Genomic DNA, 13641 nt, shown 5'->3' on the forward strand with positions numbered 1-13641 from the left:
CACTAACCGTGTTTGGAGGAAGAAGAATGATGAGTACCATCCCAAGAACACCATCCCTACTGTGAAGCATGGGGGTGGTAGCATCATGCTTTGGGGGTGTTTTTCTGCACATGGGACAGGGCGACTGCACTGTATTAAGGAGAGGATGACCGGGGCCATGTATTGCGAGATTTTGGGGAACAACCTCCTTCCCTCAGTTAGAGCATTGAAGATGGGTCGAGGCTGGGTCTTCCAACATGACAATGACCCGAAGCACACAGCCAGGATAACCAAGGAGTGGCTCTGTAAGAAGCATATCAAGGTTCTGGTGTGGCCTAGCCAGTCTCCAGACCTAAACCCAATAGAGAATCTTTGGAGGGAGCTCAAACTCCGTGTTTCTCAGCGACAACCCAGAAACCTGACTGATCTAGAGAAGATCTGTGTGGAGGAGTGGGCCAAAATCCCTCCTGCAGTGTGTGCAAACCTGGTGAAAAACTACAGGAAACGTTTGACCTAACATTGATTTTCTCAGGTGTTCAAATACTTATTTGCAGCTGTATCATACAAATAAATAGTTAAAAAATCATACATTGTGATTTCTGGATATTTTTTTTTTTTAGATTATGTCTCTAACAGTGGACATGCACCTACGATGACAATTTCAGACCCCTCCATGATTTCTAAGTGGGAGAACTTGCAAAATAGCAGGGTGTTCAAATACTTATTTTCCTCACTGTATGTCCCACCTCTCTCCTCTCCAGCTGGATGGCGGACAGATTGACGTGGGAGTCAAAAGAAGTGAGGGACACATCAATGACCCGCTACCTCGTCACAGCTGACGCACCACTCAATCCTTCAACCTCCAACCATCGGTATTATATCATAAACTCAGTTAACAGAGCGGGCCAGTGGCTGCAACTGCAATATTGTTTTCATTTGACGTTCAGAGGTCAAATGAGAAAGCCATCCATTGCGCTGTCAGGATTGTCAGCATATGACAAACGACTTGGATACAATCAATCATTTTCACTTATCTTTCCATTCCAAAGAGGGTAAGGCCTCCCATTCACACAAAAAAGCAGTTAACCTAGCTAGGCAGTTTACTAATAACAGTTTACAGATTAGAATTTTCTGCAGGAGCCATACTCATGCAACAATGACAAGGATTTTTCTACCATATGTCATGTTTGGTATGTCTATGCTTACCAAATAAGCAACTGAAAGCTGTAGCATGCTAAGCTCAGCAACAATAAATTCATACAGGACAACTTGCCCTAACAACATGCTAAATAGCCCCATTACACTGTCAGTCCTCAGTGCTAGAACCACGCAGAAGACATGCTGGACGTCAAGGTAACGTGCACAAACAGGATTCGCATTTAGTCTTTAATGCCATTTTTCACATTGACAGCTGGTAGAAATGTTTCCACAGACACACACAGTGTTTCTAATTCTGCAGGCTGCATCATCTTGCCCTGGGGCATAGCCTGGGTAAAAATAAGGCCTGTATTACGCAGAAAGAGTGCACAGTTTGGACTGGTTCCAGCAGACAAGACACTGACAAAATATGCTGCTGATGATGACATGAAATTTCAAGTTTCTGTCTGTACAGTATAATGGACTTGTAGATTCATAACTAGGTACAATGGGGAAAGAGAGATGAATACAGGATTCAGAAACACACTGGAAAACAGCAAGAGAGAACAAGGGAGAGAAAGAGAGAGAAGACAAAGGTAACACTTCAAAAGGAAATTTGAGGGAGCCAAGGGTTCACTCCAACCTTGTCTGCCCCACTTCGTTGACATTTTTTAGAAGTGTGTCAGGCAGCAATGGCTGCAACACATCAGCTCTGTTCACTTGCCTTGTTGCAGCCTGCAGCTAAACTGGAACATCACATAATATGCACATCTAAACACCTTCATAACTCACAGCCACACACTAGAGGGGTGAGGAAGCCACACTGTAAAGGATGTGGTAAAAAGTTTCCCGCTGATAGAAATGAAAGGATTCTGGTATTAAACATCTTTGATGAGATGCGAAGTCGCGATAATTCCACAAATTGGCTTGTCGGATTCCCCTCAGGGGGTTCAAAATAGAAAAAAGCATTTGACTTTGAACGATCTCACCCCACTATAGTACACATTTTCAATAATTCACACTTACAGATCTGCATTTGCTATGCTGAATATAAATAATTTAGCACCGTGAGTGTGGCAGTCCCAGCACTTTCGAGCAACAGTTTCTATGCTGAATATAAAAACCTTGGTCTATGTTGAACTTTTTTTTAAGCAAGAAAACCATGTAAGAAAATACTCAAAGAATCTAACCACTGACTGATAATTGCTGGCAGGATAAGTTAAGATGTTTGCTGGATTGCTGGAGGGTAATGGTATGGCTACAGAAACATTGGAGGATGGATTATATGACTAAGATAAAACAAAAACTACTTGAACTGCTAACTTCCCATTCTACTGTTAATCACTTCAAGGAGGTGTTTTTAAAAAGAATCTACCTACCAACTATTAAAATGGAATGCTTTGTTAGTGTATGATTTGTACTTTTTAATCTATTTTACATACCGACTAACCGTGAAATGCCCCCAATCACTGCATCATTCATTCTACCCAGACCCATTGTGGCAGATGAACCAGTGTTAACAGAATAGTAAGATAGTAGTGAAGCACAGTACCAGCTCATATTAACAGTGGGATTGACCTACCCCTGTCACTCAAACACCAACCCTAACATCCATCTCACTGTCCTACCTACCAGAACATCTATTTAACCCACTAATAAGATGGCTTGTGTGTGTGTGTGTGTGTGTGTGTGTGTGTGTGTGTGTGTGTGTGTGTGTGTGAGTGTGTGTGAGAGAGAGAGAGAGAGAGAGAGAGAGAGAGATCCAATTAGAGGACAGCCAATTACTGGATTAATCAGAGTAGGGATGACAGATTACTCTGCTAGCGAAGAATGTGAAGAACTGGAAGAATGGAGGTTTGTGGGATGGCGTAGGGTAAAAATGACAATGGGTAGTGAGAGAGGGTTAGAAATGGAATAAAAGATGGAGAAAAGGGAGATGAAAAAAGAGGAGCAAGGAACACAAAAGGCTGAATCCTCATTCGCTTTACAAATCCCCTTTGAAATGAATAGGGGTTGTAGGAGCAAAAAATCTATAATCCTGAAAGAAAAACAAACCTAACAAAGAGGACACAGCCACAGGATAGAGGAAAGAATGAAAAAGAGATTGTAAGGATGGAAGATAAATCAAATGAAGGATCAGAAAAATGACTGGGATGTGAAGAGGATTTTTTGCCATATACGACACTGCACTGGTATATGTGATTGTGTTAGGCTAACTTTCTTCTCTAATGAGTGTATAATGTGACACAGACAAGCAGGGGACAGTGTGACTCTCAGCATGAGAGCCCAAAACTGTAGTTAAACTTCTCTGTCAAGGTGTTCCAGTGGTCCACGCTACATTGTAATTAGACTTAAAGCTGATTATAGTTGACTGTCGTAGCACTAACACAACAGCAGATAGATTCGCCATACATCAGTATGTGCCTTTCAGTCATTTCAGACCCAAAGTATCTCAACTTATAGTCCAAGTGCTCATGTTTACTTTCTTTAACTCACTTCGTGATAGAGAACGATGACTGCAGTGAGGAGAAGGTTTGCGTTTGCTTAGCATTTTCAAATTCTGGAGCAATCTCTCAACTTTGTCTAAGTTTTCTTCAACATCAACTGCTGGTATCAGAAATATGATCAACTCAAGCGCCACATGGTCTCCAGAGTCTCTATACCCCGAATGTGTAGTTCAACTTCAAATTCAACAACAGAGCTACAAAGCCGCTGCAGTCTTTGTATGTAGTATGAATTATATGAAGTATAAAAACATACAAAAGCACCCATAAGTAAGTAAGTGGAATGAAATGCACAATGCAGCACAAATGTCTGCAATCTGCATTACTCTTAATGACTACATACTTGTACTTACTTAACCTCCTTTCTCTGTCCCTCTCCTCAACCTCTCTCCTTCAACATCAGTGTCTGACCCTTATGATCCTGTACTGCACTCTCACACTAGCCAGGAACCAGAGGGAGGTCTGTATCTTGGTCCACCCCAGGCCTGGCATCACCAATCTGAAGAGGAGGGTTTCAAGGCTAAGAACAGCAGGGGAGGAGCTCTATCGACCAACTCTGTTCTCAGCCTCCTGTTGTGCACCCCCACCGTCCCTTTCCTCCTCTTCTCTCTTCCTCTCATCTGTTACTCTTTCTGTATTTCTCCCTTGTTTCATCTATCGCACTCTCTCTGTGTGTCTGGGTCCCAGGCCCCAGAAAACAGCAGTTGGCCTTTTGCTATCGATCCACTCAGGCTACTTTAATAGCATTTGCCACCACTGGGAATCGGGAATGTGCATGTGTCGTGCCTGTTATGCCAAAATATTGTTGCTACATGTTCTCTGCATTTGAGATGAAGACACTTGGAAACAGAGTTGTGTTTAACAGTAAATCAAGGACAGGTACTGGTGGTAATAAAGCAGTGTTTTGCAGTTGAAGAGTCACAGTTAAGATGTAACTGAAACTATTGACTCTAGTAAACAGAAAGGTACTGGAATGAAATAAAATTAAATATCAGTATCAGTGAAATTAATAATGGAAATCTAGCAAGTCCAGCAGAAATGTTTTGAACAGTAAACAAACTTCACAATTATAAAATGTTTGAATGGATTGGTGGAATAAAGCCACATTGTTTTTTTTGTATTCATTCACTCTTATTATGCTCTATAAACCGTTCAGCAGTAAATGAGTGTGTGTTTATATTGTGTTCATTAACTGCTTTCTATATTTGTGTGTATGATAATTCCCAGATGTTCCTCCTAAACAGTTAGTGGAGGTCAGCACTCTAACTAGGCTAATAGACTAATTACTACGTAGGCAGGCAAACACACACACACACACACACACACACGATCAGTATTGGCCAGCAAAACTCATTTGGTTGCTTTTTTCAATATAAGCTAATTGGCATGCAAATTAAAAATGCTGAATTTGTAACACGATGTTAGGCGATAATAGCGAGATATAAAGAAATCCAACTTAATGGGAAGAAATGGAAATGAAGTATTCCTAATAATTCATTTGTTATTCTGTAATATCTTCTGTAATGCCAATTACACAATCCAAAAGGGGGAGAAAAAACTACATTCTCACATTGCTGTTTAATAGATTTGTACAAAAGAATCACTGGATGTAATTGGGTGCCATGACAAAATAGCATCCTAAATGTCTATTATTCTAAACTTGTGTCCCTCCCTCCCTATCCAACTCCCTCTTCAGATGCAAACCATGCAGACCTCAGGGGGGGCAATGAGAGCTGCATTTGAAAGGGCACCTTCAGCTCACTGTCTGTCTGATATTCAAAGTGTAATCAGGATAATCAGGACACTTAAAATGTGCACACATTTACACACACATACAAACAAATTGCACTACACATTAGTAAATACTGACGGTTTCATGGTGCCAAAGAGGTCTATAATCCTGTGGAAGCTGCAGACAATATACGGGGGTAACTAGGCTATCGCTGCCAACAAAACAGCAGTGGCCTTCTGTGATTACGGGTGGCAGGAGATAAAGAGGCGGGAGAGGGGGAATGATATGCATATTATCTGAACTTCAGAGCTTTTGCAATATTATTTCTAACAGTCACATTAATAATAAACAATGAATGGGGCTACACTGAACTGAGCAATGAGAGATCCACCATGGGATCATTACCTGGTGACTTGATTTGGCCTCATTGATTTGATTACTAGCCCTTTATAAATGCTTAATGAAAACATAAGGTTGTGACAAATGGTAAGAAGTCTGTGTGTTTACGGTTTCTGTGATGAATTAACTTTTGGGATCAGGACTCACTTGGACTAAGGACAATGAATAAATTAAATCATTTTGCAAATGCCTGTTTCAACTTTCAAGAAAAAGGGACTAGATCTTAGAAAACGTGATGTTGTCACAACTTCAGGTCAATAGCGGCCTTTAAAAAGTCACTGTTCTAAAAAGACAGCTCTGTACTGTTCTAACAATGTTTAGCTCAACATTCACATAACAACTCATTATTCAATTGCTACCTACTGTACATGCATAAAATATAAATGTAAGTACATCGTGGCTGCGTCTTTTGTGTGAATACCTAATACAGTGAGTCATAGCTCTGTGTGTGTGTGTGTGTGAGTGTGAGAGAGAGAGAGAGAGCGCATAGCATGTGTGTGTTATGGACTTTCCATGGTGCTATTTTAGCGAGGTTTTGCCTCTGATAGAGGTGTTCACAGTCTCTCCCTGTCTGTGTCCATTACACAGAGTGCTGCTATTTCGCTCCACATTCCATGTCATCAAAGGTACTAAGAGAGATAGTGTATGTGTGAATCTGTATGTGCACAGACATACACACCAACACAAGTGGACTGAGACCACTCTCCTCTCTCCCTACAATTCAACACATTTATTCACTCCAGCTCTCTCCTCACAGTCTATTTCTATAAAAATGTGTGGTCATAGCATCCAACAGCCCATCTAATCCAGCTGGGCTGTAATGAAATCCTCTATGCTACACCAAAGGTTATTCTACCCTGTGACATAAGAAAATGATAAACGCCAGTGGTTGTGATATTTAGTCAGCGGGGGGACTTTTGATGTGTGTCTTTGTGTGAGTGTGTGTGTGAGTGTCTGACCTGGTTCTCAGACATGACATAGAGGTAGTGGTGGTCAGAAGAGAAGGCCATGTCTCTGAGGATAGGTCCATTCTCGACCGCCTGCACGGTCTCATACTGTAGAGCACGAGAAGAGCCGTCTACCCGAATCTGGAAAAACACAAAAGCACATTAAGAATTAATATGTAATTCAGTGTTTTGGTCAGGGTCAGTGACATTTTTGTGCTTGGTTTGGTGTTGTTGAATTTTACAACCATCAAGTACACTTTGTAACCAACATTATCACAGAAGTAGTGAAGAGTACAGAAAAGCCAGTATCTAATGCAAATGGACTGAGTACATGACAGGGCTGAAAATATAAATTGGAAATGAAGAATAGGTGAAGAAGAAAAGTGAGAAAGAGTAATGTTGCCTTCCTAGGACAACAAAGTGTGCAATTAGGAACTAAGGTATCATTAAAAGGGTACTCTTTTGAACATTATTATTGACAAAATTACCCATCTACCACATACTGCCTGAGGATTTTCCCATGCATCATGACTTTCCGTTCTGTATCTGAGAAGCTCATCTTTCTCTATCACAGTTGCAGCCATTCAAAAGTGATTATGGTAATTAGGCATCTGGGCAAGAGGTGTGGTCTGTGGGCCCCTAGGTGTGTTTGCTCAGCAGAAAGTGCATGGAAGTGGCCCCGCACACACTTGGTGGTGTGATGGAAGTGTTCTGGGTTGTGCCCGAACATCTGCTTACATCGTCACACACTCGTCCTCTGGCTGTAATTTCCCAGCAACACACAGTTCTGACGCATACCTACCCAAGCAACTTTCAAGCACCCGGTAGAATACGCACTCACACACACACACACATGCACGCACGTAGACCTGTGTGGGCTTGCAGACAGATGCGAAGCAAGTCTTGTTAAGTTGTGATGACTCTTGGTAGTTCTTTGTGCTCTTCAGCACTCAAGGGTTCACAGGTAACAGGCACAAACAGAGATAATTGGACAGGAAGCAGATGGTCGAGCAGACAGATGAATTACTTATAATATGCTGATGACAACATACTCTGTGTTCTCTCTATCAGCATATCATTAAAAATACCTTTCTGCTGGCCCGCCTTAAGTCTTTTTAAGGTCAAGTAATCTTAACTGTTCTAAGTAGGTAAACTGAACTTATTAGTACAATGGTGCTGTACCGCGGTAAACAGAACTGGTCTTTGTTAGACAGGACAACTTTTTTATATATATCCTTTGCAAGGATTTATTGTTAAGAAAAGTTCAAATAGTCCCATCAAAATAATTAAAGAAAAATAGCTTTTGTGTGCACCATGGGTCGTAAAAGTGCACTTATATGCAGAAGACAACAATTCTCTCTTTGTATGTCTTCCCTCATCATAATCAAATAGTAAGTACTATAGAATGAATGCCAGTTTTGAGAAACAAAATATGCACATGCAATAGCCATCATTGACTGCTCTACTATAGCCCAATGGAACTCTTCTTTGTCGTTTCTTGGACAATCAACTATTGTATAGTAAAGAGAGAAACCTAAGTACACAGGGTGCCGTTTACGTCCTGCCCTGCTCCTGCTGCTTCTACTGATATCCACTTTCACAATATGACATTTCTTTAAAAAGGCACCATCTTTCACCCTGATTTCACCCTCCTCTCCCCTCCTTTCTTTGTTTCTCAGTCATTCTTCCTCTCTCGCTCTGCCTCCTGCTTGGCTTGTGAAGTGATCTTGATCTCAAAGGGACCTTGAGCTCCGTGTATCAAAGCCTCACACACTTTCACTGGGGACCATTGTATGCACTAGGGTAAGTTGCAAAGAAAAGAACAGACGGTGAATAGAGAGAAAGAAGAGAGGGAGGTAGGAAGAAAGAAACTTCCACGCGAGCAAGGGCCAGATTCAGCAGGTGGGGTTATCTAAGCTGAATTTGAACACAGCATGTGTGTGCATGTATGCAAGGTTGCTTATGTATCGGCTTAACCCTGCTGTATATGAGGGAAGGGTTGAGCCAATTGCTGAGCAGAGTTAAAGGGCAGATAGTCTATGGCAATGGCTGAATATAGAGTTTTATTGTGTTGGGACAGATCCATAGTCACCAGGGAGCAGAGGGGCTTCAAGGGGAAGCTCCTGTATATTATCCCTCAATCTGACCACTGACAAAACAAATGAGCCACCAGGGAATGCACAGCATGTCTGCAAGCATGCAATGCTGACTGGTTGAGTCACAATGGGACTGAAGGGAAGCATGTAAGGGAGAAAGAAAGAAAGGCCAGTTGGCTTATTTGTACAATAATTGGCACATATAAAGTATTTAATAACTATTTTACCCTCTGTTTTTTATTCACACAGCCCTGAGCTTGAAGGTTTTTGAAACATTTAAAGCAGACATTATCTCCCTTGATATCAAACAGCTTTAAAGGAATAATACTCCAAAATATACACCTTTTTTAGTATAAAAACACACACTAATCATATTGAACACAACCAATACCTTAATTCCCTCAATGAAAAGCCAGAGACAATGATGATTTTGTTATGAAACGACTCATTTCATTGTCAGCATGAGTAATTATTAATATATCTTAAAGTATTTTTTCATCAGCCTAAAATCATTAAAGCAGCTACAGTGGTGCTAGCCAATATTATCTGATTCCTTTTCAACAGTAATAAAGTGGATTAGCTGCTCTATGCTAAATGGATTACAATGCTAATCTCTACTATCACATTAGCACTACACAATAGACATTCACTGCCAGACAGACTTCAGTTTGCCTTAGAGTAGTGGGAAGGTGAGATATGCACTGGGCCCAAACATAAATGTGCACATACAAATAAGTGTGTTTAAACAAGCACTTGCATGCATTGGCATTTCACTCTTTCACACACTTAAACTCTCTCACACACACAGACACACACAGGCTGTCTGGCTGGAGCTAGTCATATGGTAATGTCAGATACTCTGGGGAGAGAGGCGAGAGTTCCTTGCACTTCTGATTCACAGAGCACAGATCCTCAGCCTTGCAAAATGTGTGTACAAATTGTTCTTTGTTAGCTCTGTGTGTGTAGGGATCCATATATGTGTGTGTGCATCTGTGCGTGGAATTCCACGCTATACCACAGATCATGCAGAGAAAATCCTAGTCCTCCATGTTGCAACCACACTCGCTATAAACTGTATCCCCCTAGTGGCTGTGTGAAATAACTACACTAACATTACCTAGGGAGACAGAGATAAAAACAGTGTCTTCTGCAGTAAAAATGCAGTATAGATGCACATCAACTATACTCTCTCTATGATCTTTACTGTCACAAAAACTGCTAAAAATATAATTTTCTTGGGATCTACCATTGAGGGTAGTGTTGATCAGAAATACAGCCAACTGTGGATACATTCATATAATGTTACAGTGTTAGACTGCAGAGAAAAACAAATGCAACATCATGCAGATGGTATTTATGCTTTGAATCTGTCAATGAAGAATAATGTGCCCAAAGTGACTATCTCTCCGTGTGGCTAACAGCTAGCAGAAGGTGTGATACAGACAGGGAAGCCATTCCGGTGTGAAAACCACAGGAGTGCCCTCTCTCGGTTTCCTCGCATTGGCACTGTGCACCACAAAAGCACATGGAAAGTACTGCACTTCCTCTGGCTCTGCATGGAATCCATTTTGAAGCAGGTAAAAATGTGATGTTAGAGTCTTTATTTTATTATACAGTTACAACTGTTCGATTTATGTTGTACAATGAAATCAATAGCTGGAGAATATGCAACAATATCTCAAGCAAAAATCATTTTAGTATCAAGTTATTAAAACATCATAACATGGATTGCCTGTTTTGTCATTGGTTAAATCCAACAGACACCTAGCATATCCTAGGTTCTTAAAGTTGTTGCCCCTAAGGAACTTTCTTTGAGTGAAAATTGATCTATTGATTTAAGATCATCACTGAGAACTGGTGTGCAATTATGCAGAAACTATTCACTTCACATCGAGTGGTGAGATGGATCGTCCACAATTTAGGAGCAGTCTAGTCAATCCTCAGGAGACACATAAAAATATTGCTGTAGTAGTGTTAGCTTGGATGACAAAAAAGTGCAGGAAATAGACAACACTGGGGAAACAGCATATTGAAAGTCTGCTTCCAAAAACATATAGGAAGTGAAGGGGAGGATCTGTGTGTGTGGTCCTGAGTGAGGACTGTCAGAACGATTGGAGAATTGTGTCCTTGCCTGCTATGGCATGAATTTTTGGGGTGGCTAGTCACACAGAGTTGCAGTCTGTTAAGCATGGCACACACACTAACACACTGTGGATGGAGCACACACCATGACCAACATGCTGCTGGTGGAAGCCAGAATAAGCTGCTGACTATAGTATCACTATGGTCTGACATGGCCCATGCAACCACAGTGAGGTGAGTGGGCTGGAGCAGAATGTCATCCAAAGTCATACAGCATGCTGGGAAACTTAAATTACCACAACATTGTGTGAGGAATTCCACCAAATCCCTGAAACATGCATAGGCAAAGCCAGTGTCAGTGCCAGCATTTCTGCAGCCAAATAGGGTCATGAACCTTTTTCTGCTGGATATGATGAAATGATAAGCATTGTTCCAAAATTTACTTACAATACAAAAAGTTTTCTAATAAGATTGTTTATGGTAGTGTTTGGTAATGGTTCAATGCTAAGCTCAGGTATTGCTGTAATTAATTGAAAAGTAGATAGATATTTGGGTTAAACTGTTGACCTCCTGCTGCTGTTGCTCATTGGACAAGGTCACATTCGTCGATCTAAGCAATGAAATGGTATAACCTATTGAAATTATGGCCAAAACTACAAAAATAGGAACATAGAAAATAAAATGTGACATTCAGGGACTGGATAATACTATCATGAAAATGCAAATGAAAAGCATCCTTTCACCTATTTACAATGCTTATCTGAGTTAATTTGTCACTTTCAACTGGTACAACAGTTGAAAGTGACAACAGAGTACAAGCAAAAGATGCACATGGAGGTCTCCTGGGGTCTCCTCTTTAAGCCCTTGGGTCCCTTACCTATTTAAGATATTAATCATAAACATGTTAGAACAGCACCACCATAGCCAAATGCCGCTATAACCTGACCTGCCACACTTTGCGGAGGGTTTTGACCCTCTTTGACAAACCACAGTAGAGTGTTAGGCATGCAACCAGGCAAGGCAGGACATGTAACAAGAGCCCAGAAAGAGAGACAGACAAACAGACACAATTGTGAGGAACATTCACAAGAGAGACGAGGAGAGAAGCAACAACGTATCGTCACCACATAATGGCAATGTGTCTCTCCACGCATTCTATTCATACAGACAGCAATACAATGGTGGTTGTCTGATTGCCCAAATCTGTCCAGCTCACTGAAACATATGGCAGACAGAGAGAAAAGAGGGGTGGGGGGGCGTGGGGGGGAGTTGGAGAGAGTAGGACTAGGAGGCGGACTGGATTCATCTCTCAGTGTCAATCAATGCCGGGACAAACCCTCTTCTTCCCCATTCAATGCCTTAATACATAGCCTTGGGCGAGATGGACTGGTGCGAGACTAGTGGGGGAGTGTGGATGATTTGACATTAATCTCGGGGTATTAATGAGGATGTGGCACACTAAAGTGGGATGCCAGGCTGGTCTTGTAATATTGCTGGAGCAGAGACTCACATATGATTCACTATTCATCGCCGAAGTTATTAGGGACAATCAAAGGCCGACGCATGTTTTTATTCTATCTGAGAGGAAGGCGCTAAAGATATGTGGTTTTTAAAATGTGTACTTCAGGTGACATGAATGACTAATGCCATGGTACTTCTACATCTACAATTTCTTTTGACAAGCTATAATAGAGACATCTTGCAGTTATCCAAAGGTACAAAATCAGCTCAGTGCTTAACTGCTTTACTTTATGGAAGCAAAATATTCGTTCAGTTCTTAAAGACACTTTAAAAATCCCCCCTTCTTTCCTTCCTTCCTTCCTTCCTTCCTTCCTTCCTTCCTTCCAGCTCGACTCCTCTCTGTAGAGAGAATGAAAAAAGCCCACAGAGTGCAAGTGAACTCATTCTGTACTGTAATTCACTATTCTCTGTTTTATGTTTGCGATTAGGCATATCTGCTACACAGCAGGATTTTAATTAATGCATTTCCTCGGATGCCTGCACTTTGAGGGAAGCTTCTTTGTGGGTGCAAATCAGGGAAATGTCATTGTTAGAAGGGAAGTAACTACAAGGACTTGCGTTGGTAGTATCAAAACTGTGCAGAAATTTAACCCTCCTTTTGGGTTTGGATTTATTGAGGTGCATTTACATAGGTGCAGCAATAAAGAGTAACTAAAGAGGAAAGTTCAGGAGAGTCAGAGGAAAAAACTAAAATCTATTTAATGTTTTGTGAGTGAACAAGCATATGTGCACTCATGTTTGTTTCAATTGGTGCCACTCCAGTTGCCACCACCTTACATCTGGGATCTGACACTATAACAGACAGAGCCGCAGGGGGACCCCTGGCTCAGTGACTGACCGTCGTGGCATTAAAAGGTATGGTACCTGTTAGCCTGCAGGTCCATGTGACCTACTAATCTAACCTTATCCCCCTGCTGAGAGATAGACAGAAAAAGCAAGGAGAGAGGCAAAGAGAAGGACAAGAATGTTATTGTGAGGGATGATGGTGTTGGACGTGAAAGGGGACAAGTGTCTGGAGGCTTCCTAACTCATTTCTCCCTGCTCTTCTCTCCTCCCTCGATCTCCCCCATGGCTTCAATGGGTGAGTGACAGGTCTCCCTGCTATCATTTCCTTCACTGCTGAGCTGCCTTACAGCACTGTGACCAGGTAGGGGACTTACAGATCAGCTTTTGTTACTCATTTCCCTCCTCTGCCATCCGCCATCCCCCCCCCCTCCCCTCTCTCTCCCCCCCTATCTCATTTT

At 41.5% G+C, this 13641-nt stretch overlaps 1 protein-coding gene across 1 annotated transcript in view; it reads right to left on the reverse strand.

Moving 5' to 3' along the window:
• LOC123985217 (plexin-A4-like) overlaps positions 1-7224 on the reverse strand; it is a 13047-nt gene extending 5823 nt beyond the window's left edge. Inside the window, exons 1-2 of the mRNA XM_046072659.1 lie at positions 7195-7224; positions 6711-6839 (exon numbers count right to left, since the gene is read on the reverse strand). Of these exons, the coding sequence (XP_045928615.1) occupies positions 6711-6839; positions 7195-7224 (159 nt within the window). The remainder of the gene's footprint in view (positions 1-6710; positions 6840-7194) is intronic.
• Between the last annotated feature and the right edge of the window lie 6417 nt (positions 7225-13641).

Source organism: Micropterus dolomieu, linkage group LG16 (assembly GCF_021292245.1).
Source record: "Micropterus dolomieu isolate WLL.071019.BEF.003 ecotype Adirondacks linkage group LG16, ASM2129224v1, whole genome shotgun sequence".
NCBI classification, from domain to species: Eukaryota; Metazoa; Chordata; class Actinopteri; order Centrarchiformes; family Centrarchidae; genus Micropterus; species Micropterus dolomieu.